General features: G+C 35.5%; 2 protein-coding genes across 7 annotated transcripts; both read left to right on the top strand.

Moving 5' to 3' along the window:
* The first annotated feature begins 6,585 nt into the window (after window positions 1-6,585).
* On the top strand, window positions 6,586-7,413 carry LOC140879025 (uncharacterized). The gene has a single exon (XM_073282657.1). It carries the CDS (start codon window positions 6,586-6,588, stop codon window positions 7,411-7,413), a length of 828 nt encoding a protein of 275 aa, XP_073138758.1.
* A 2,333-nt stretch (window positions 7,414-9,746) lies between these two features.
* Window positions 9,747-23,973, top strand: LOC140880019 (uncharacterized). 6 transcript variants are annotated; one of them, XM_073284063.1, is made up of 15 exons: window positions 9,747-9,895; window positions 10,010-10,171; window positions 11,662-11,699; window positions 12,101-12,166; window positions 12,355-12,534; window positions 12,697-12,791; window positions 17,325-17,408; window positions 18,634-19,064; window positions 20,934-20,949; window positions 21,040-21,249; window positions 21,348-21,440; window positions 21,520-21,636; window positions 21,724-22,135; window positions 22,525-22,769; window positions 23,839-23,973. In XM_073284063.1, the coding sequence occupies exons 8-13, from the start codon at window positions 18,709-18,711 to the stop codon at window positions 21,739-21,741; spliced, it is 810 nt and encodes a 269-aa protein (XP_073140164.1). In that variant the 5' UTR covers window positions 9,747-9,895; window positions 10,010-10,171; window positions 11,662-11,699; window positions 12,101-12,166; window positions 12,355-12,534; window positions 12,697-12,791; window positions 17,325-17,408; window positions 18,634-18,708; the 3' UTR covers window positions 21,742-22,135; window positions 22,525-22,769; window positions 23,839-23,973. The 6 variants fall into 6 exon arrangements, 4 of the variants coding, with proteins under 4 accessions (XP_073140164.1, XP_073140166.1, XP_073140163.1 ...); XM_073284065.1 differs by having other exon boundaries at window positions 21,555-21,636; window positions 21,724-22,769; XM_073284062.1 differs by having other exon boundaries at window positions 21,724-22,769.
* Window positions 23,974-25,202: the final 1,229 nt, after the last annotated feature.

Here is a 25,202-nt window from a genome sequence, read left to right as displayed (position 1 = left end):
CTAAGCAAGCTTTTGAGAATTCAAGAGAAGAAAGAGAGGATTTTCAAAATCATTGAGTTGTGGAATGAATGATGTTGGACATCCCTATTTATAGGTGTTAGGTTGCCCTAAGTTTTCTTCAACAGCCTATTCCATGCAAGGTAAGTTTTAAATTCTTTTCTTTTTCTTGTGTAGCCCAAAGTTTCCTCAATTGCATGTAGCCCTAATGGGCCAAAATGTTAGGGCTTCGAAAGACTTTCTCGTGGGCCTGCATTGGGCCTCTTGCATGCAAAATTTTTGGTCTTTACATCCCTTTTACCTTATTGGAAGTTTTTTTTTTCAAAACTTGATTTGTCTCTAAAAGTTAACTTTTTGTTGTTCAACTATATATTAATCCAATAATTTTTAGGGTCATCGAGTGAATATACCAGCTAACTAGCACAGAATTATTTGTACCCTAAGAAGCATAGTTACTATATTTAGTGACATCATTTTATAATTTCTCAATATCAGTCTGGGTTCTTAAATACTAATAACAAAATCAATCTAACTTAAAATCAAAATATCAATAAAATTTGATATAAACATAAGTTATCAAGTGGTTCTTTCTCATTCTCAATCGTTCTTATCATTACTTAAGTGATTCATTCTCGTTCTAAATCTTAATTACTAGTCCCCAAGTGATTTATTCTCATTATAGATCTTAATTTTCCATCAAGATCATGAACATGTTTTTGCTTTGATATCATTTATGTCATGCCCCGCTCGGGTCTAGATGACATCGGCGTTGCTTTCAAATAAAATTTGAAAACAACCGGCCTCTTAGTAAAGAATTTAACTAAACTAGTCTATTTTATAAATGAAATCCAAAATAAATATTTTGTACAACTCAAAATTCCCAAATATGAAATAAACTTATGGAAGTGTCTTACAACTTAAAACTCAGAATGATAACGATAAAATCTCAAAGGAAAAAAAATATCTTCATCACCATCCTCAAAACTGATCTTGTTCTTGCTCATCTAAGTTTCCATCTTCATCATCTAGGAGGGAAAAGTGAGGGGTGAGTGTTTTGGGAAACACTCAGCAAGTTTGAAAATTCATACTTGTATTACAAGCATAACATAATTAAAAACATAATCATTATCATCTCATATCATGTCTCCTCATAGCATATCATAATCATCATAACAAAATCGACATGATTTAACATATTTTGGCCAGATACTGAAATTCATCTCATTATTCGTGGCTAACTGACCAGTCCCTTATATATAATCCCTCTAAGGGGTGAGGTCATTTGTCGGTTATTCTTACCCATCGCATCGGGGCCATAACATAACATGTTTCAGAAATTTCATTTTCACTCCTAATTCGAGTCATAACAGTGTCAAAACAAACTTTTTACAAAGTTTCATCATGAATAATATTACATAACAAGATTCTAACAATTAACATGAACGTTCGAGATTTTTCAAACATACATAAGATTTTAAAACAAAATCCCATTTACCGTAAAATGCTTGAGGGATTTCGAGAACACTAACTATTCCCACGAACGCAACAATTATTCAACCGAAAATTTAAACTAGAACTCGTACTCTTGCATTAAGCAAGCTTTCGAGAATTCAAGAGAGAAAAGAGAGGATTTTCGAAATCATTGAGGTGTGGAATGAATGAGGTTGGACACCTCTATTTATATGTGTTAGGTTGCCCTAAGTTTTCTTTAATACCTTCTTCCACATGCAAGGTAAGTTTTCAATTCTTTTTTTTTTCTTGTGTAGCTCAAAGTTTCCTAAATCGCATGTAGCCCTAATGGGCTGAAATTTTAGGGCTTCAAAAGACTTTCTCGTGGGCCTACATTGGGCTTATTGCGTGCAAAATTTTTGGGCTTTACACATGTCCCTTCTTTTCCCAACTTTGAATGATTTTGCGCGAAGCTAAAGGGCATCGGAGAAGGTAGTCGCCCTTCCATCTATTCTCTTATAATGTTCTTTTAGTACATTAGAAAATTTGAACTCTTTGGCCAATATCAACCCTTATCCTAAATCGTGGCTCCAACTCTGATGTGATTGCTAACTTCATATCCTCCTTAGTCCTTACACAATTACACCTTTGAAAGATTTACTTCATGAGAATGAGGTATTGGTGCCTGAAGTTGATGATGTCCCATCAACCCCTTCGTTCAATTACCAGTTGAACAGGACTAACAAAATTAAATATCAAGAAGAACATCAGAGCCCAAATTCTGTTCTTGAGCCATTTTTCACTGGCGACTCTATCAGCCCACAAAGCATCTTGCTTCTAACTGGTAAATTTGGCATATATCATATACATAAATTCGTCCAAAACTATTATATTTTATGATGTCAAAAAGTCATCGCCAAACAGATTTTATGATCATTTGCAGTTGAGCAACAACAAGTACAACCTCTCTGCCTTGACTTCAAGGAGCCCTCATCGGAGTCTATCCCTCAAAACCCACAAGCCATTAATGCAAGTTCCAGCATAAATGAAAACAATTACATCTCCCATTACGTGCATTTAGTGTTGCAAGATTCTTGTTTAAACTGGGACCATCTATCAGCAATGAAGCCATCACATCAAGAAGTGCTCGATCCCTCCTTATTCGATGAAGTTGAGTTTCTTCCAGTCGACTCTACTACTGATCCTAAACTCCTCTTTGATCGTATAAACAAAGTCTTAGTACAGATGTGTCAATGGCGTCATTTCCACTTTCCACCTTCGATGGATTTTGTAAAACCAAAAATGGTACATTTTCCACTTGTAGAGGTTGTGCTTCATGAGATCATGAGAGAAGCTGACTTCTATCTGCTTTCTTGGACCAAGAAAAGAACTTTCAATCAGGTAATTTCAAAAGATGTCAAGAATTCAAGATCGTGGCTGGATATCCGACTTGATGCCGAGAAAATTGTTCAAGATGTCTCAAAAGTGGTTTTGGAGGAATCTGTTCTGGATATAATACTTGGGCTCCGTTTGGACGTACACTTTAAAAACGTTTTTAGTGTTTTATAAGTGAAAAAAATTTTAAATACATGTTTGGATAAAATGTTTGAGTATTGTATTTGAAATTTTTTTTGAAAAAGTGTTCTTGAAGTATAGTTCTTGAAGAACAATTAGGAGGTGTTTTTTTTTAAAAAAAAAAATAAAAAACGCGGATCTCATTTTCGGGTCAAAGAATTAGCGTAACTGGTCAAGTGCTAAATGGGTCATTCTTCTCTTCGTCTCCTCCCTTCAACCCTAATTTTTCTCTCTCGGATGGAAATCCGATGGCGTTGCGCAAATTGAAGGAGAAGAATAATGGAGTCGGAAGCTTGAATCTCGTCGCTTTCTCTTGTTCGTGATCATGACATCTCTTTAAAATGTATGTTCTCTCTTCGCTCAATTGTTTGTGTTTTGGGTTTTTTTTTTGAATCCCATTGAAATTTGCGTATAGTTCTCTATTAATCTCATTGGTATATATCAATAATCTCTTCTCCTCTATTTACCCCCAAAATCCGAGTGGATTTAACTGGTATATATCAACAATCCCTTTTCCTCTACTCTGTCAAGAATCTGATTTGAGTAAAGCAGATTCATATTTTTTCTTTAAAAAAAGAGAAGAAAGATAAATAAAAATGATGTAAATTTCATTCCCCATGTCATCCTCGAGTGATCTGATGGACCTGTACTCTTTTAAAAATGAATGAAAATTTGTAAGAACAAGATACAGTTTCAAGATTTCTAACCAGAATAGTGAAGAAAAGATGGTGATTGCTTGAATCATATTTATGCCACAACATATAATTAACTACATTTCGTAAGACGAGAAAAAGAATCCCACATATTGTAGTGAAGATCTTTCAGATTTGAGTTCATAATTGTGTACTAAACTGTCATCATATTGAAATAAAAATAGAGAACATAAAAGGGGATGATAAAATAATATTACTTTATTGTAAATTCCATTATACATGTATTCTTTTTTTTTATCAATTTTTTTTTTTGATCAAACATGTATTCTATATCTACGTTTTTGGAAAATAATTAATTGAATGAATTGTAGAATAAATGGGCTTGAAAGACTTATCCCAATTGTTGAAATAAATTCAAATTTGGTGAATAAATTGGAGGAAAAACTTGTTTTGATTTGTCCCACATTGGATGGTTTGTCCAACATTGGAACAACTTCAATGTATTGTTCACCTTATATAATCCAACTTTGGATTGGTAAGAGGTAATTCATGACGCCTAGATATATTTCCCATCCTTTGACATCTATCACATGATTTTACCAAGGTATAACTGTCTTTGAATAAATTTGGCCAGTAAAAACCAGACTGAAGTACCTTGGCGGCTGTCCGTGTGGCTCCAAAGTGACCACCATACGGTGCAGAATGACATTGTTCCAAAATTTCTTTTGCTTCAGCTTCCTCTACACATCTTCTTATCACTTGGTCCGAACACTTCTTGTACACAAACGGATCATCCCACAGATAGAATTTGACATCATGGAAAAATTTCTTCCTTTGGTGATGATTAAGATCTGGAGGCAAAACACCACAAGAAAGAAAATTAGCAAAATCAGCAAACCAAGAAAGTTTAGAAGTTACCTCAAAAAGATGTTCATCAGAAAATTGCTCCTTGATGAGGCCATGTTCAACTCTTTCTTCCAACTCCAAGCGAGACAGATGATCCACCACTAAATTCTCACTCCCTTTCTTGTCTCTAATTTCAAAGTCAAACTCTTGTAGTAAGAGTATCCACCGAATCAATCTCGGCTTGGCATCCTTCTTGGCAAAGAGATAACGAATAGTTGCATGGTCAGTGTAAAAAATTACTTTAGAGCCAATGAGATAGGACCTGAATTTGTCAAAAGAAAACACCACAGCCAACATCTCTTTTTTAGTAGTAGTGTAATTTTGTTGGGCTCCGTCAAGAGTGCGGCTAGCATAGTAAATTGCCCGAAAAATTTTATCTCTTCTTTGTCCCAAAACTGCTCCCACAGCATAATCGCTGGCATCACACATCACTTCAAACGGCTCTTTCCAGTCAGGCACAATCATAATAGGCGCAGAAATTAATGCCTCCTTGATCTTTGTGAATGCCTGCAAACACGCATCATCAAAAATAAAAGATGCATCTTTTTCTAATAAATTACACAAAGGCTTAGTAATTTTAGAAAAATCTCTGATAAAACGACGATAGAACCAGGCGTGTCCCAAGAAACTTTTAATGGCTTTCACATTATTTGGCGGTGGAAGCTTTTCAATCGCAACCACTTTTGCTCGATCCATCTCAAGCCCATTAGATGAGACTTTATGCCCAAGTACGATGCCTTCTTGCACCATGAAATGACATTTTTCCTAGTTAAGCACTAGATTTTTCTCTTGGTAACGCTGCAAAACAAGGGTCAGATTGTGCAAACAATGATAAAAAAAAGACCCAAACACAGAAAAATCATTCATAAAAATTTCCATCACTTCTTCCACCATGTCAGAAAAAATTGTCATCATGCACCGCTGAAAAGTAGCCGGTGCATTACACAAACCAAATAGCATTCTTCTAAAAGCATAAGTACCATAGGGACATGTGAAAGTTGTTTTCTCTTGATCCTCTGGCGCTATAGCAAAAAATAGTAATGTTTATAACATGCCAACCTATCAAGCATCTGATCAATAAAAGGAAGAGGAAAATGATCTTTTCTAGTAGCCTTATTCAACCTTCTATAATCAATGCAAACTCTCCAACCAGTAACAGTACGAGTCGAAATCAACTCGTTTTTCTCATTTTTTACCACAGTCATACCTCCTCGGCGCGGTATTATGATCCGATTATTTTTTTTGGATAAAATTTAATTATAAAATAATATTTATTATTATTTTTTGTGTGCGCCTGAGAGGTAGAATATTACCGCCAGCGCGCAGCACCTCGTCTGCAAAACAGTAAGTTGGCCAAAAGTTGGCCGCCCAAGCGATCAAATATTCTGTCATGGGTTCCATCTTTAGGCCATAAAACATGTTTTTTTGAGTCATAGTATATATATATATATGATTGTTATAACGCAGAGAAACTAATCTGAGACATCTGATAAAGTGATACATCAGATCTCTCTGCAAATTCTTCTCTCTCTCTCTCTCTCTCTCTCACAAAAGTCAAGTTGACACATATTTTCGTTCGACGAAGATCGAGATATTTGTTGTGCTGCTATATCTCGATTTTAAAGTCGTTGTATCTTAGAGACGATTGTCGCTAACGTTTAAGCACTGTTAATGGGCAATTTTGTCTTGCGGATAGAGAGATTCTCTCGCCTCGACTTGTTCTTTGTTGATGTTTCTTTTGTTGCAGAATTGTTCAGAATTTGGAATACATCCTAATAACAATCGCAAGACAAACTTTTTGTATTTCTCGGATTCTGAATATGTCTACGGTTTCAATCACTCCGCTTGCTTTCGCCCCTACACATGGAGAAAAGCCGCCAAATTTTTCTAGTGCTAACTTCAAACGTTGGCAGCATAAAATGCACTTCTACCTTACAACACTGAATATTTCTAGATTTGTTAAGGAAGATCCTCATGTCGTCGTTAAAGGCGATTCTGACACTAAATGAAGACCACTGTTTATGCATGGAACCACAACAATTTCCTGTGCAAAAACTACATCTTGAATGGCCTTGATGACACTCTCTATAGTGTCTACTCATCTATTAAGACGGCCAAGGAACTCTGGGATTCCTTGGAAAAGAAATACAAAACTGAAGACGCATGCATAAAGAAGTTCGTGGTTGGAAAATTTCTGGACTTCAAGATGATAGACTCAAAAACTGTGATGAGTCAAGTGCAAGAGATACAAATTATCTTGCATGACTTGTTGGCCGAAGGAATGGAAATCAATGAACCATTCCAAGTCGCGTTTATCATTGGGAAGTTGCCTCCACTGTGGAAAGACTTCAAAAACTACCTTAAGCACAAACGTAAGGAGTTAAAACTTGAAGATCTGATAGTGCGACTTTGCATTGAGGAGGATAACAGAAATACCGAGGCCAAGTCACATAAAAAGATGATGGAAACTGAGGCCAAATCAAATTTGGCAGAATCTAGTACGAGTTACAAGAGGAAGCGCCCCCACGATGGAAAGCAAAAGGGGAAAGAGAAGAAATTCCAGGGAAGTTGCTACAACTGTGGCAAACCAAATCATATGGCAAGGGATTGCCGACATCCAAAGAAAAACAACACAAATCAGAAACCAAAGCAAGTAAACATGATTGAACAAAGGTATGTACTTTTAGCAATTTCTGATATTGATTTAAGTGTCGTTATTTGTGAGACCAACATGGTAGATGATCCAAGAGGATGGTGGATCGATACCGGCTCTACGAGCCACGTTTGTGCCGAAAAAGATATGTATTCCACATATGACACTGTTGGGGAATGAAAGTTGTTCATGGGAAACTCCGCAACGTCTGAAGTTGTTGGATTAGGAAACATGGTGTTGAAAATGTCCTCGGGCAAAGAGGTGACACTCAAGAATGTGCTGCATGTGCTAGAAATTCGAAAGAACTTAGTTTCGGGTTCTCTCTTGAGCAAGACAAGATTTAGAATGGTGTTTGAGTCTGATAAATTTGTATTGACAAAGTCTGGTGTATTTGTTGGCAAAGGGTACCAAGATAGTGGTCTCTTTAAATTAAATGTAATGAATGTTATCCGCCCTGAGGCGAAGAATAAAATTGTTGGTTCTGCTTACTTTTCTGAAAGTTATGATTTATCGCATGAACATCTAGGACATGTTAACTTCAACACGTTGCAATGACTTGCAAATTTAAATGTAATATCTACGTTAAAAGAAATTCACAAAACAAGTGTGAGATTTGTGTTAAAGCAAAAATTCATTTCATAATGTCACGAGAAGTACTACGTCACTTCAATTAATACATACTGATGTATGTGATTTAAAAATGATACAAACACGAGGTGAAAATAAGTACTTTATAACATTCATTGATGATTGCACAAGATTTTGTTATGTATATGTATTGAACAACAAAGATGAAGCAATCGAAGCTTTCAAGAAATATAAGACTGAGATTGAAAATCAACAATGTTCAAAGATTAAAATGATTCGAAGTGATGGAGGTGGATAGTATGTGGCTCTTTTCGAAGAATTTTGCTCAATTTCGGGCATCATTCATCAAACAACAACCCCTTACTCACCTCAATCTAATGGCGTTGCAAAACACAAGAATCGAACATTAAAGGAAATGATGAACACGTTGTTAATAAATTCTGGCTTACCTCAAAATATGTGGGGTGGAGCGATTCTCTTAGCAACTCACATTCTAAACAAAATATCAATCAAAGGAAAAGATGAAACACAAAGGCCATAAACATTCTTACCAATACCTCAAAGTGTGGGGGTGTTTGGCTAAAGTAGAAGTACCTAAGCCAAAACAAATAAAAATTGGGCCTAAAATGGTTGACTCCATATTTATTGGTTATGCATACAATAGCAGTGCATATCGATTCTTAGTGCATAAGTCAACGATTCCTGATGTACATGAAGGCAAAATTATGGATTCAAGGAATGTTGTATTCTTTGAAAATATCTTTCCATGTAAAGAAAGAAAAGAAATAAGTTCGAACAAGCGAACTCATAAAAAAAACAATTGAAACTCCACAAAACAACGAGAAACCAAGACGCATCAAGCGTGTAAGAGTTGAAAATTTGTTTGGTCCTGATTTTCTAACATACATGTTAGATAATGAACCAAGAACTCTTCAATAGACTTTATCAAATCGTGAGGCTCATTTTTGGAAGAAAGCCATACAAAATGAAATAGATTCCATCATGCATAATCATACATCTCCCTCCGGGATGTAAACCTTTGGGGTCTAAGTGGATCCTTAGAAGTAAATACAAAGAAGATGGATCTATAGATAAATATAAAGCTTGACTAGTGGTTCAAGGTTTTAGACAAAAGGAAGGATATGATTTCTTCGATACCTACTTTTCGGTTTCTAGAATAACATCAATTCGTGTGCTCATAGCTATTGCTGCATTGCATGATCTTGAGATACACCAAATGGATGTTAAAGCAACATTTTTGAATGGAGAGTTGGAAGAAGAGATATATATAAGACAACCAGAAGAGTTTATTGAACCCGGAAAAGAACAAAAGGTGTGTAAACTTGTCAAGTCATTGTATGGACTTAAACAAGCACCTAAATAGTGGCATCAAAAGTTTGACACTGCTATGTTGTCAAATGGTTTCACAATAAATGAATGTGACAAATGTGTCTATATTAAAGGTACTGCAAATGCATATGTAATTATTTGTCTTTATGTAGATGACATGTTAATCATGGGAATTAAGAAACCATGAATTGATTGTGAAAACAAAGAAAATGTTGAGACAACATTTTGACATGAAGGCACTACAAGAAAAATGCACAAACACAACACTTAAAAGACAACGCTTTTAGTGAAAAGTGTTGTCTTTTTTTAAAAGACAATGCTTTTCACTAAAAGCGTTGTGGTTATATGTTTTTTATTAATTAAAGACAACGCTTTTTTTAAAAAGCGTTGTCAATCAGCGTTTTTTTTGGGTCAAAGACAACGCTTTTATAAGTGTTGTCTATTAGCGTTTTTTTCCCCATGTAGCACAACACTTTTTAAAAAGTGTTGTAGAAAAAATATTATTTTTATTTAAAATAAAACATAAAATAAATAATAATACCCAAATCCCCAAATCAGACCCCTTCTCACATTTCTTCTCGATTACTTCTCCCATCCGATCCCTTTCTCTTTTTTTCTCTCTTTCAACACCAATGCTCCCCAACTCCGCCGATCCGGCAGCTTCTGTAGCTCCGTACGTTTAATTTCAGTCTTTTCCGCCGATCCAGCAGCTTCTGAAAACTCCGTACGTCTTCTTGTCCCTTTTTTCTTTTGTAATTTTAGGCTAGCATATATATATATATATATATATATATATATATATGTACTGATTTCATCTTTAAAATTTAATGTATGGCAGTCTTCTGAGGACGACGAGGAGGTGGCAGGAGGAAGAAGGGCGTGAAGGACAAGATCAAAGACAAACCCATCTCACTGTTGTTCTCACTCGGGCCGTCGGGAAGCCCATCTCGCATCTGCTGCTACGCTCTCGTAGAACATCTTGAAGTGAACGACACTACAGGTGAATATGAAAATATGCTCTTCTTGTAGCTCTTGTAGTTGCCTGTCACGATTGAAAAAATAATTATTAAAGGATTTGCGACAAGTCCTTTAGGGTTTTAAGTGGGTGTTTACAGTCCACATGATTGTCGGAAGTGTCATTGCTCTCATAGTCTTCAATTGATTCAATTCTCGTTATATTTCTCTATAACCTTATAATTTCTAGATGTGTGGAAATTTTTGTAAGAAACTGAGATATCTAGAGGTGTTACGTGTTTTTTGGGTTGCTCAAAATCTCATATACAACTTGCTCTGTTTTTTGGGCTGCTCAAAATCTCATTCCTCAGTGTTGCCTTTCATGTGGGTTTGCCCTGTTATCTGGATTTTGTTCTTTTTTTACAAAAAACCAGATATCATCATGTATTCTGCTACATGGGGCTCTTTGTTGGCAGATCTATCTCTAAGAATATCATGTTAATTCTTTGTTTTTTTATCATGTATATTGATGTAATTTTGTTTGTCGGTTATCCTAGTGATGCTTTTATAATGATTTTTTGGGTATAATCATCTCAATGATTAATCGTAGAGTTTTATAATTTTGACTACGTGAAGAATATATTAGTTGGATAAATTAATATCAATAGCTACTGGCGAATTTTGGCAACAGTAAGTTTTCATCAGCTGAATTCTTTCCATTTTACCTCACTATATTTTGGGAACTCCTAGCTGCGCACAAGTTTTTTTTTTATTTAAAAAAAGGCTTTACGCCTATTTAGTTGATAATATCAAATCAAGGATTTTACTTGTAATAAATGCACATAGAGTATGAAGGTCAGCCAATGGAGGCGACCCGGCTTACAGTCTTACTAGATCCAACTTTTGTTCATCGAAGATGTGTCCAACTTAATGATGACATAAAATTTTGTTCTGTTATACAACTTTCTCTGTTTTTTGGGCTGCTCCAAAGGGTTTTTTTTACATGCGAATAATTTATTTTGTTAATCTTTTTCTTCGTCCAGTTGATGTGCAATTTGTGGTTGATTTGGATAGGACTACTATTAGTTAGAGAAAAGCTTACAACTTGCTTGATAAATCATGAATTTATATTAGTTTCTTGTTACTTTTGCTCACTCTTAGGCAGCAGTATATGATATAGGTTATGTGAGTGGGCACCATACTGCTGGATGTTACATTAATGATCATCATGGTGTTCTATTATTATACTCACATCAGATAATGGTCAATTTTGAATGGTGGAATGCAAAGCCGCTGTTGCAAAAAATGATTATAAATTGGTCTTCTAAAAGTTCTAAGTGGTTTATGTGGTCTTAATGTTCTGATGTATTATACTTTTGATTTTTGTCATGGGTCTTATGTCTTGAATTCATCATGTTTAGATAATTGTTTTAGACTTTTTGCAGCATCCTGATACCCAGAACACGTGCATACTGATGCAGTTTTTGTTTTCTTACTCTTGTGAAGTTTTTCATTTTATTTCCTTTTTTATTTCAGATCAAAGAGTTGAATTCATATGTAGCCCTGAGGAAAACGTAAGAGCGTTGTTTCTGTTTTATTTAGTAACTCGCTGATTACAGTCGATTGGTGATCAAAATGCTGTCATTTTAATTAATTGTTGAAAACAGATGCGAGTTTGAATCTGCAATTTTTTGTATTTGATATTTGGGTCTGGCTTATAACTTGTTGCTTTGATGCAAAATGTTATGTTAATTCCTAGTTCTGTAAGGACTCAGGCTGCTTATATCTTATCATCATAAGGTGGGATTATTGTAATTTTAGTGAAAAACATATGTAGCCTGATGATATTTTGTTTTTTTTTAATTATTTGGCTGTATAAAAGATCATGAAGTGACTGATCCTAGATGTGCATTCTTACGTCTTCTGTGATTTGTGTACATTTGTTTACTTATTCGGAGTTTGCTGGATTTTGAAGCCATTTCTGTGTCTTCTGCAAATGGATTAGTTCTTTTTTGGTGATTGATTTGTCCCGTAATCCAAGGTGAATCCTTTACATTACCATTCAATTGTGGGTTTTCTTTTGCATGTTTGTTTTGTTGGGATGTAAAGATTTGTGTGTGCGTGTGTAATTCACAAGCTATCATCTATGATGATGGTTTGGGGATGTGGGAACATTTGTGGCAGTTTCAATTAGTTGAAATTGAGTGAGTTTTTAATTATTTTTGACAGGATTTCTTCGCTGCCAGTGCCTTATGTATATCCTTCTCGAAGTTCCATTTAATCAAATCACCAAGCAATCCCCCAGTATTTTTCTTCAGGAATTCATACACCGGAGCTGTGTTTGGTCCATTCACGTCAACCTGTTCTAAATGAAAATAAGCTACTGGCCAGTTGTTTTGAATTCAGAAGGTGCGAGCGATACCCATGTAATAAGCTACTGTGTTGGTTTGAAGGGGAGTGGTTGTTGTTGGTGTTTGATTGAGATGTTCTTGCTGCCATTATGAGTATTTTTACTGCTTGAAGCTAATGTAATAATATTTTACTCTCATCTTTTATTTGGTTACATGGTAGGTGGTGAGCTGTGATGTAGTATGCAGTTTCGCTAAGGCTGCAGCGCTTCAAACTATCTTCGATACTCAAAATTCCCTTGCTTGTCTTTTGTTCTGGTAATCCAAACTTTTTCTTTCTTTTTTTTCCCTCCATAACACTTGGTTGGAAGAGAGTCTTAAGAGATGAAAATGAAATTTAATTTCCTATTGAATCACATCTTTCATTCCATAGAATGATTATGAATTATTGTATAGTAGCTAATTGACAACTCGAGTTGTTTTTTTAAAAATATTATTTTTTCATTAAACAATATAGTTGGTTTAAATTATGATTTCTTGTCCATTAACATATACTCTTTTTTTGTTTGCATGGGTCGACATTAAATTTTTAATTTTGGTTTTGTAATGCACTAACTTCATTTTTCAGATTTTATCATGTCTATTTTTCTTTAAATGTCATATGCGGATATGCGCATCATATTTGCCACTGGTTACGTAGTTGAATTTCTTACAATGTTGGTAAAACTTTGGTTTTTTTATTTATTCATAAAGTATTAATTTAGATTTTTTTTAACTATTTCTTCCTTGCTGGAAATTATTTTTTTGTCTTTGTTATTATTATTATTATTATTTTCCATGTAATATGACTCAATTTTCAAATTTCAATTTTTGTATAAATAATTTATTTATTTTTATTTATAAAAAATTAAAAATGAAAAAAAGAAGGGAAATATGAAAAGTGAGAGAGTAACCTTACAAATAAAGGGAAACCACCGTCAGTTTGAAAACAACAACTTCTGAAAAATGAGACCAAATTTTAGATTCCAATTTCATTGTCTGCTTTCTTTAAGTTTGAAAACAACTTTCGAAAAATTAAAAAGTATTTTTTTTGTATTATTAATTTACGTTACTTGTGTATTATATTGGTTTTATTGCAAATGAATCTCAAAGAAGCCGATCGAACAAGTAACAAGAATGGACAAAGAATGGATGTCAAAGTCTCGGTTATCAAGTGAATATGAGCATGGAGTAGAATCTTTCTTGGAATTTGCAATAAAAATTCCGAGGATCCAGAAGCAATATCTTGTCCATGTACAAGATGTGGTAATCTGAAGAAGAAAAATGTAGAAACTATAAGGGCACACATGTATTCTAATGGTATAGATTTGACATATCATACTTGGATATGGCATGGTGAAAGGTCTGCGATAAAAAACTCAAAGAATGATCGTGATCAAGAGAGGGAAGATGAACCAAAGTTTAACGCCGAGGAACCAATAGATATGGTACATGCTGCATTTGATAGTTATGCCGAGGATCCAACAAAATTCAAAAATCTACTTGAAGATGCTGAGAAACCTTTATATCCTGGATGCAGTAAATTTACAAGGTTATCTGCAGTTGTAAAATTATTCAACTTGAAAGCCAAATATAGTTGGAGTGACAAAAGTTGCACCGACCTACTCAATTTGTTAGGAGAAATGCTTTCACATGACAATGAATTGCCTTTATATTTCTATGATGCAAAGAAAAGCTTGTGTGCATTAGGGATTAATTATGAAAAAATCCATGCTTGCCCTAATGATTGCATCTTATACCGGAAGAAGTATGAGGATTTTAACATTTGTCCTACTTGTGGGATGTCAAGGTGGAAGATGGGCCAAAAATATACGATAAAGGAAGGAGTTCCTGCAAAGGTTCTATGATACTTCCCTCCAATTCCAAGATTTGTACGAATGTTTCGGAATAAGGAGTTATCCAAGGAGCTGACTTGGCATGCTGATAAAAGACTTCATGACGAATACTTACGCCATCCAGCTGATGCACCTTCTTGGAAATTAGTAGATCAGAAGTGGCCAAATTTTGCTGCTGATGCAAGAAACCTTAGATTGGCCATTTCAGCTGACGGGATCAATCCTCATGGTTTGATGAGTTCTACATATAGTTTTTGGTCAGTTTTAATGATCACTTACAATCTTCCCCCCTGGTTGTGTATGAAGAGAAAATTTATGATGCTCACAATGTTGATTTCTGGTCCCAAACAATCGGGAAATGATATTGATGTTTACTTAGCACCTCTAATCGATGACTTGAAATTCCTATGGGATACAGGTGTTGAAGCATATGATGAATATAGACAAGAAACCTTCTCCCTTAGAGTTGTCTTGTTGTAGATGATCAATGATTTTCCTGCATATGGAAACTTGTCAGGATGTATTGTGAAAGGATATCACGCATGTCCGATTTGTGGTGAAGAAGCATATTTAACAAGGTTGAAACATAGTAGAAAAATATCGTACACAGGCCATAGAAGGTTTCTACCTGCAAATCATCCTTATCGAAGGCAAAGAAAGGCATTTAATGGGGATCAAGAGTTCAACCCTGCACCAAAACCATTGAGTGGCGATGAAGTGTTAAAAAAAGTAGATAGAATTAATTGTCATTGGGGAAAAATGAGAAGGAATATTCAATCCACGAAGGATGATATAAAATCATGCTGGAAAAAGAAATAAATTTTCTTTGAACTTGAGTATTGGAAACATCTATATGTTAGACATGTTCTTGATATGATGCATATAGAAAAGAACGTCTGTGAAAGTCTTCTCGGTACGTTGCTTGACATTCCGGGAAAAACAAAGGACGGAATTGCAGCCAGATTAGACCTTGCTAAAATGAATTTGAGGACAGACTTGGCTCCAGTGATGGGGGAGAAGAAATCTTTTCTGCCAGCAGCATGTTATACACTTACAAAGGATGAGAAAAAAAAGATTTTGAATTCTTTGTCTGGAATGCAATTACCTACATGTTACTCATCCAACGTTAAAAACTTTGTTTCAATGAAGGACTTGAAACTTGTTGGCCTTAATTCACACGACTACCACACTTTAATGCAACAATTACTTACAGTGGCCATCCGTGGTGTCTTGCCCAAACATGTTAGAGACAGTATCACTCGTTTGTGCTTCTTCTTCAATGAGCTATGTAATAAAGTGGTAGATCCGTCAAAGTTGGATGAGCTGCAGAGAGAGATTGTGATCATATTGTGTTTACTTGAAAAGTATTTTCCACCTTCGTTTTTTGACATAATGATTCATTTAACAGTTCATCTTGTGCGAGAGGTGAAATTTTGTGGCCCAGTTTGGTATAGGTACATGTATCCCATTGAAAGATACATGAATATTTTGAAAGGTTATGTGCGAAATCGCAATAGACCGGAAGTTTGCATGGCTGAATGTTATATTGCTGAAGAGGTGGTTGAATTTTGCTCAGACTATCTTGGTAGTTTGCACACAATTGGGATCCCTACAAGTCATTGACAAATAGAACTTACTAAGCCTTTGTCGGCTGTAGTTGTGCAATCCATTACTGATGATGAGTTGCAACAAGCACATCGTTATGTATTGGAAAATTATGTTGACACTGATCGCTATATCAAGTAAATTCTTCCACTTACTAATATGTTCATTAAGTTTTCTTAAATCTACATGTTATCTTACTCTTAATAATAATTTTAATAGGGAACACATGACATATTTGAATGCAAGATTTCCACAAAAGGCTAAGTCCAAGAAGTGGTTACAGGATGAGCATAACCGAACGTTTAGTACCTGGTTGCTTGATCGTGTGAGTTCATTTATTATCACAATTGGCATACATTAATTATCATGATTGTGCATAAATAATAAGTTATCACATAAATAATATAGGTTGCACGTGTAGATGATCATTCCACTTATCAAGTATCCGAAAGGCGTGAACCTTCCAAGCAAGTCTTAAAGTACTCTAGCTATTTGATTGATGGGGTTGCTTATGCTACAAGAGAGCGTGATGATGTGCGAGTTGCTCAAAACTCCGGAGTCAGCTTACTTGCAAAGACAATGCAAGTTTCTAGTGCAAAGGATAAACATCCTATCGTGTCAGATATGGTTTTTTATGGAGTAATACAAGAAATATGGGTGGTTGATTACCACAAATTTCAAATTCCGATGTTTAAATGTAATTGGGTGGAGAATAGTAATGGTATCAAGGTAGATGATCTTGGATTCACGTTGGTAAACCTCCATAGAATTGGATTCAAATCTGATTCATTTATTTTAGCGAGCCAAGAGAAGCAAGTTTTTTACATTGAAGATCCCGAAGATCCTTTATGGAGTGTTGTACTTGCGACTCCAAGTAGGGAGTACTTTGAATACACAAAGGGTGAAGAGTTGGAAAAAACTGCAATGCATTATCAGTCTTATAGCAGAGGGTTAGCACCAATGGATGTTGATGTTGCAGATGACAATGAATCATGCATTCGTGAAGACTGTGATGGGATTTGGGTAGAAAATAATTAAGTACTGAAGTTTCACTTTTGAGATGAGTTTGTAAAAAATTGATATGTTATTTACGCTTTGAAGATGCTTGTTTGATATTGTTATTTATGATCAGATATTTTTTGACATTTAGTAATCGAAGAAGGGCAAATCAGTAGATCTTGGATATTGAGAGTTCTATCTTACTTGAGTTGTTCTTGTTTTTTGTTGTTGCATATCTTTCTTTCTTATTTATGGACCATGCATTTCTTTGTGATTACATAATGAATCTAAAAGTTCACAGGAAAGAGTTTGACAACTAGAGAAAACTTATCAGTGCATGTAATTGCTGTAGGTTTTGGCTTCTCAAAAGCTATTGGAGAACAAATATAAAGCTGCCCAATGAACCATGCAAACAAATGTTATTAACGAATCCAAGGTACAAGATATATTTCAAGATCCCATTAACCAATTCTAGGTGGTTTGCCTTCTTTTCTTGTTAAGTTATTCACGAATCCAAGGTACAAGATAAAATTTCACAGGCTGGGTTGTAAGGTGTTTTAAATCCAAGTGATATGCACTTAAGTGACCAGCACTCTGTTTCAGATTATCGGGCCTGTTTTCGGGATGACTGATTTTGATGGTTTTTTCCTGAAAAGTTTTTGTTCTTCACTATCCGCTCCCTCTTTATATGGTCATTTTGAAAGACCGAATGATTTGTTACCTTTTGCTTTTGTTTTAATCAATACGTTGGAGTTTGATGGTTTCTTAATTGTCATCCTTGATCAGTGTTAATGAAGATTTTATGGGTTATGATATGATCAACTTGTATTTCTTTGTTTCTTGATTGGTTTTGCGAGATATTGAGTTTCTGAGTATAGGATTTACGATGAAGAATCAATATACTTTTGATGGTTTCTTCAATTTATTGTGGTCTCCGTTCTGTTCTTAGTCCATGCGTTTTTCCTGCTACTGATTTCCTTTTGCAATATGTTTAGTTTATTTTTTTAAAAATAATATCCGGATAGTTTTACAGTTGAGGTTGGTTGAGTCTTGAGGTATTGATACCAAAACCTTGTTTCTGTTCAATTTTTAACCTGTTGTAGGAGTTGTTGCGTTTCTGGGCACGGATTGAATTTTGATTCTTGGTTTATTTAATCATCGATTATTTACAGGAAATTTTTTGCGATCATGTTCCATATTTTTAATGAAATATATGGGATGGCTGTTTCTATTATTCAGATCCATAGAGTAATATTTGCTTCAATGTTGTGGTCACTTGATCCTGATAAAATGTTTCTTTACGATTAAGAAGCGTGAAGCAATAAAACATAATATAATAGTAATAAAAAACCGTTGTTTAGTTTCTAGCATACACATATAGGAAAAGAAGGAATTGCAATATTCAAAGGATTCACCATTTGACCACCTGGGCTTGTTATTTGTTCTCTTCGCAGTTTTTTTGTTTTGTTATAGGCCTCCCTGTCAATTTTCTCTCAGACTTTTTATTTTGTGCTCTCAGTTTGGAATATTTCTAGACAATCAAGGCGTGTTATAAGCATATTTATATGTTTGTTCAATATTATTGTACTTGGTCATTTTTAAAGGGGATGGTCTATATAGCAAACAAATTCAGCTCTTATTAAATTTACTCTTTTATGCAGGGGTTTACATGACAAAGTGAAGTTGGTTCTGCCCTCTACAATTGCAAACAATAAAGATTAGTGAAAAAAGAAAAAATGGGAAAGGGTAAAGAAAAAGTAGAATATGCTGCCTCTAGAGTATACTCAAAAATGGGCAAGGGAAAAGAAAAAGTCGAATATGCTGCCACTAGAGAGAGTTGGTGTGGTAATACTGGGTTGGATTCTGCTGACACCGAAATCACTAGAACTCCTAGAGGTCGCACAAAAACGGATAGTCTTTCAATACAAAGAGCTCAAGGAGTTAAAAAGGATGTTGCATTCAATAAACTTGGACATCCAGTTGGAGAAGTTGCTATTGCAATGCAGAGCTACATTGGTGTGGTTACACGGGAAAAGGTTAAGATTTCTTACAAGACTTGGAAGCAAGTTCCAGTAGATGTTAAAGAATTGATTGTTGGAAAACTGGCGTTCAGATCAATCACGATTGTTACCCGGTGCAGCGGAAGTTTAAAAATTTTATCATGGAACAATTCCATAGTGTGGGTATCAACCGTTTAACGATTAAATTATTTGTGTGTGTAAAATTCAAATAACAATTAATTAAATTTTACCTTCAATCTCGAAGCGAGATTATTGGACACCAACAGAATTAATCTGCTCTTGTTGTCTCTCCCAGGAACTGATGAACTCCTTCAATCAGGTCCACGAATGGGGTTTAAATCCCTCTGATAGATTGCACTAGAAAATCTATCAGAAGTTTTCTGCGAAGAGATTAAACGAATCTGATTCGTTATTCCTGACTGCAATTAAAAATCACAGACCGGAAATTCTCTGACAGAGCAAGGAGGGGCGGCCGAATTGTGAGAGTGAAAGGGGCTAGGGTTTCGAAATTCTGCTCTCAAAATAATGACCTGTTGTGTCTAATTTCTGTACTGCAATAACTTATTTATAATACAGGCCACTAACACCTTAGGGCCCATTAGTCATAAGTTGAGGCCCGACAAGCAAAGCCCGCATGTTCAGAAATTAATATAAAATTCATTGTGACTCCGATTGATAAACCAATTTTACCAATGTGCACAGAAACCATTTCTGCACATTTTAAAGTCAAGATAAATTTTCCTGAATCCGAATTCAGTGATTTCCAAAAATGTACATCCCTATGTCATTTTAGGAAATCCTACTCCCTTACTCTTATTTAAGAAGTCCAACTTCTTTATTCATTAAATTTAACTCTTTAAATTTAACTATCTCAACGGGGATTAAAAACTCCATTACACTGTGTGACCCTCAATGGTTCAGGGATACAGCTAGCCGTGGGCTCACAACTCCTTGTGACTCGGAACAACGATTTCCGACTTGCCCAACGAATCATGGTAAAGCGCCTAGCAACATCGCCCCATGATTCCCTAGGTATCACTGATAGTGCCTACAAGAACCAGTAGATTTTGGTTAGCGTACAGTACGGTCCCTTCATCCATATATCCCGATCGAATCAACAACCATTGGTATATCGAGAGTCGCTCAAGATTCGATAACTATGCAATACATCTTGAAGATCAAATTAGTGACATCGCATGTGCTACTAAGAAACCATTTCTTAAATCACATCAAGTACTCTGGCCAGAGATTCGTCACACTAATATCTCCTCAGATCGCATAGGATATCCACACTCGCAAGTATGTGGTGAATCCTTGACAACAATGCATCGACTCCTATATGTGTTGTAACTGTACCCAATCCCGACACCTGATGACCCCCATAGAGTCGGTAAACGAGTCAAAGCACAGTACTAGCATATAGAGTCTCCATGATGTTTCAAGTAGTAAGGACTAATGGTGTACAACCAAAACCGCGGACTTTATCCACTCGATAAGTGATAACCACTTGGAAAGTCCGGATAGGGTAGTTCGATTATTCATCCTATGAATATCCATTTGCATGCTTCGAACATCTCCATGTTCCCTACCAATGAAACGTGGTACTCCGTATCGCAAATGCTAGTCTCAAACTCGAGCGATCCTTATCCTTATTATCGGACGGCTCAATTGACTAGGAACAGTTTAGAATATACAGTGACTATAAGATGTATTTCATGATAGACATCCCCATGTTCTACCACATCTTACATACACTATAGTATATTCAAGGTATTTATCAAAACAACAATAGTATATCACAATATAACAATATGAAGAAAGATAAAGTCATTGCCATTAATAAAAGTGTAAATTATATTAAACAAAAGATCGTTTGTACAAAGAGTCATCAAAGCCCATAGCCACAAGTTGGCTCACTGGGCACCCACTCTTTCAATGATATGGGATTCGGTTAATGTAAGTAATTTAGCATGTATTAAAATTTAGGATATATTTAATATTAGTGATTAAATCTTTCTAATGTATTTTCGCTTTTGTTATTTGTAGTTGTTATATAATGTTGACGCAAAGTGGAAGAAGGGTTGTTTGAGATCAGCAAACAGTAAGTGGCGTCAATACAAATCCCATCTCACTCAGACGTTTATTTTAAGCAAGCTTGATAAACCTGAGGAGTTGTTTGAGCCTCCTGCTGGTCATGGTATACCAAAAGATGATTGGAGTGCGTTTGTCATCAGTCGTATGTCTGGAGACTTCATTGTAAGATTCTTTATTATTTATAATTTATACATAATCAACAAAAAGTCATTCTTTAACTATTATTCAAATTTGGTTTGTCGCATATTTGAAATGACTAGAAACTAAGTGAGAAACAAAAAGAGAGAAGAAAACAAAACGTATATCCTCATCGGCTTTCACGCAAGGGATATGCACGCTTTGCGTCTGAAATAGTAAGTACTTCTTTACAAACCCTCCAAATTATTCACATACAATTTATTCACATATGTTATTGTATTTTTCTTGTTGTAGGCGGCTGAATTATGTGACGATGATGACATTAACAGGGCTATTATGTGGAAGAAAGGACGAGCCAACAAAGCAGGAGACTTTGAAGGGGAGGATTTGACGCATAGAGTACAAAAGATTGTAAGTGAATTCACATTTCAAAAAATCAACAATTTTGTTGAAATTTTAATATTGGATTATTAATTATTCTTTTAATGTGCATGACAGGATGATTATATCCAATAAAAACGAGATGGTGTGCTGAGAATTGAAGGGACAAAAGAGGATATCCTTACAAAAGCACTTGAAACCAAAGAATATGATGGGCGTGTGAGGGGGATTGGAGGTCATGTCACTCCAACCTTATATTTCAATGCTGGCAGAACATTGAAGAGCGTTGGAGTTCCCACAGATGTAATCAATGAGCATGAAAGGAAGTTGATGGAAGCAAATAGAGTAATTTCAGAACAAGGTGCACATATTCAAAGACTTGAAACAATGATGTATAACATGGGTGCACGCGACGTTTTAATGGAGGACAAAAGGCAGTTGCTCAGTGAAAAATCAAGTAAACCAAGCCAATATGGAAGACAATGATCATGAAGACATGCAGATTTTGAGCAAAGTCGATGCTTTACAGGTATGGCAGTAGTTTTAGTAATATTAAATAGAGGTAATAAAATTTATTGACATGCCTATTTGTCTTTTTTAGGGTAAATCAGCTGCATTAACTTTGGAATCTAGCACAAATATTGTTGCTTATGGTACATTTATTTGTGTTGATCCTCAAAAGTTGCTTCATGGGGTTACATTACCATTCAATTGTTACCGAGTCTCTGTTGATGTAGTAGCTGAGAAATCAGTGCCTTTGCCATTTCCTATTGCAAATGAATGTGTAGTGGGTGATGCTCTTGGAACCCATGTGGCTTGGCCACAGCACTTGATAGTGGAGCAAGATAAGGTATATGTGATATTGTAAATTTTTTCATTATTCAACCTATCTAACTTGTATGTATTTACAATTAATAGAAGCCTCGAAAGAAGGATTTGGCACCACCCAAAGAGAAACATGTTGTGTCACCTGCTGTCCCAATATCACTACATATGATGTATTGTTATAGCAAGCATGCTTTGGGTGAAGAAAGATTTATATCACTGCGTTTAGATCGTGAGGTGTTCGATGATGATTGTGTAATTTTTTTGCACTATGAAGACATTGATGGTTTGTATCAAGTTGGGCCAATATCAGGCAATTGTGTAATTGCCTATATATGGTAAGTTTTTTTGGTTTAAGCTAAGTAATTCAGCAACTTCATATTTGTGCTTACATGCATGTTTATTTTATTATATTTACAATAAAAGGTATCTTTACAAAAAAATGTTGGGAGATAAAAAGGAAGGAAAATTCAGATTTGTGAATCCACACAGAATCCGGATATGGGAGAAACTACACACGACAAAAAGAGTAAGCTTGAAAGGTTGAACCAAAGGGCGAGTGCTTTAGCAGATAGACTGAATAGTGCGGATTTAAGTATCTATGAATTGAAATATTCTGTCATTATGAGGTTTACATCTGTTATTTCTCTGTCATTATAATGGTCTCTAGTCAGATTCGTCCTCGATTATTTGACCTGTTTTTATTTAAGAAATTTACCATTTGAGAGGGTAGTGAACAGATTGCATGTGCTTTGTTTAGCTTTCTGTCATAGTTTTCGATCGGTCGCTTGATTCCAGGAATGACGTGGATAGGATTTGCAACCTTCAATGAACATGGTCAAAGAGTGATTGGAAACAATTGTTTATATACTGCTTCTTTGTGTTTGTATTACTATTTTATTAGTCAATGGATTGAAATATTTTTTCTGTATTATTATCCTGCTGGAGAAAGAGGACAACAGGGATATAATAGAAAACTTTTTAATCTGAGGATATGGATTATTACTGGAAAATTAGACAAGGGATCCATTGTTTATTTTTCCATTTTTTAATCTGAGTTCGGTGAACTTACCTAAAAGTAAACTGAATCAGAATGTGTAAATCGGAACCTTGGACTTCCTACCTTATGTGGTACCAGTTTAGCAAATAATTTTCTGAAAAACCTCGAGCTTATAGGAAGTGATATTTATACTTTGGAGGATTATGGTTGGAGTACTTTTAATAGGGAAAATCATTATAATTTTCGTGCTTATATGCGGCTCTGTTCTATCATTCGTTTTCTCCATAAATGCGCATAGTATGTTGTTTGCCACTCATCTTTGATTTTTCTACCTTCTCAATTATTTCAAATTTCGTTTTCCCATGTTGTGTTATATTTAACCTGTGTTATCTAATGTCGTTTTTCAGAAATCTGGTTCTTTCTTGAAACAACAGCTCAACACAGAGTTTGAGATGAAAGATCTGGGTGAAGCGAAGAGAATTCTGGGCATGGACATAGTGAGAAACAGAAAAAGACAGGATATTCATCTGAGTCATAAGAACTATTTGAAGAAGGTTGTTCTGCGGTATAACATAAATCAAGCAAAATCTGTCTTGACCCCTCTGGGATAGCATTTGAAGCTATCTGCGAGTCAGTCACCTGAAAGTGAGGAAGACAAGATGAATATGGCTGGTATTCCATATGCTAGTGGAGTGGGGAGTCTCATATATGGAATGATGTGTAGTAGGCCTGATCTGGCATACGCAATTAGTGTTGTGTCAAGATTTATGGCTAATCCGGGTACATATCATTGGGAAACTCTGAAGTGGATTCTCCGATATCTCATAAAGACAACTGAGTTGAGGTTGAAGTTCGAAAAACATCAAGATGGGATTGATCCGGTAGTTGGATATGTGGATTCAGATTTTGCTGGGAACTTAAACACGAGAAAGTCGTTGACTGGATATGTGTTCACCTTTTATGACACAACGATCACCTGAAAGTCTAATCTACAGTCAGTGCTTGCCCTTTCTACCACTGAAGCAGAATTCATAGCTGTGACTGAGGCCATAAAGGAAGGATTGTGGTTAAAAGGGATGATAGCGGAGTTGGGTGTAAAACGAGATCAAGTTGTAGACCAAAGTGCAATACACTTGACGAAACACCAAGTCTATCATGAATGATCGAAACACATAGATGTGAAGATGCATTTCGTCAGAGACGTAATTGAAAAAGGAGATGTGATCATTGTGAAGATAGCATAAGAAGAAAACCCTGCAGATGTTATGACGAAGTCACTGCCATATACTAAGTTCAAAAAATGTTTGGACTTAGTTAATGCGGTGATTGGAAATTAGCCAAGGAGGCTAGGATGGAGAGCAACATTCAACATGAAAGAATATAGGTGGAGATTGTTAAAGTATGCTTTCTATCAGATTGAATGGAAATAGAGAAGAGATCAGATCAAATAGTGCAGATCAGATGAGTTCAGAGATCAGATGAATTCATGGGGCAGATCGAATACTGGGATCAGATCGAAGTGATGGTCAGATGAGTCTTCGGATTAGTTCATGCAGATAGATTGCTCGAGTACTGTGACTTGGTTGGAAGTCAGATGAAGTGTCCGAGAAGCTGTAAGCTTGAAGGCAGATCAATCCAGATCGAAGTACAAGAGCAGATCTGACTGATGAATGAAGGCTTATCGGATTGGACCATGTTGATTTTATAATTGGGTCGTAAGTTACTGTTGACCTAATGCCCAAGATGAAAGTCGGTTTAATTCTCTATATAA

The sequence above is a fragment of the Henckelia pumila genome, chromosome 2 (genome assembly GCF_033568475.1).
Source record: "Henckelia pumila isolate YLH828 chromosome 2, ASM3356847v2, whole genome shotgun sequence".
Classification (NCBI taxonomy): domain Eukaryota; kingdom Viridiplantae; phylum Streptophyta; class Magnoliopsida; order Lamiales; family Gesneriaceae; genus Henckelia; species Henckelia pumila.
Note: the sequence above shows the minus strand (reverse complement) of the source record. Positions and strands in the feature narration are given on the sequence as shown.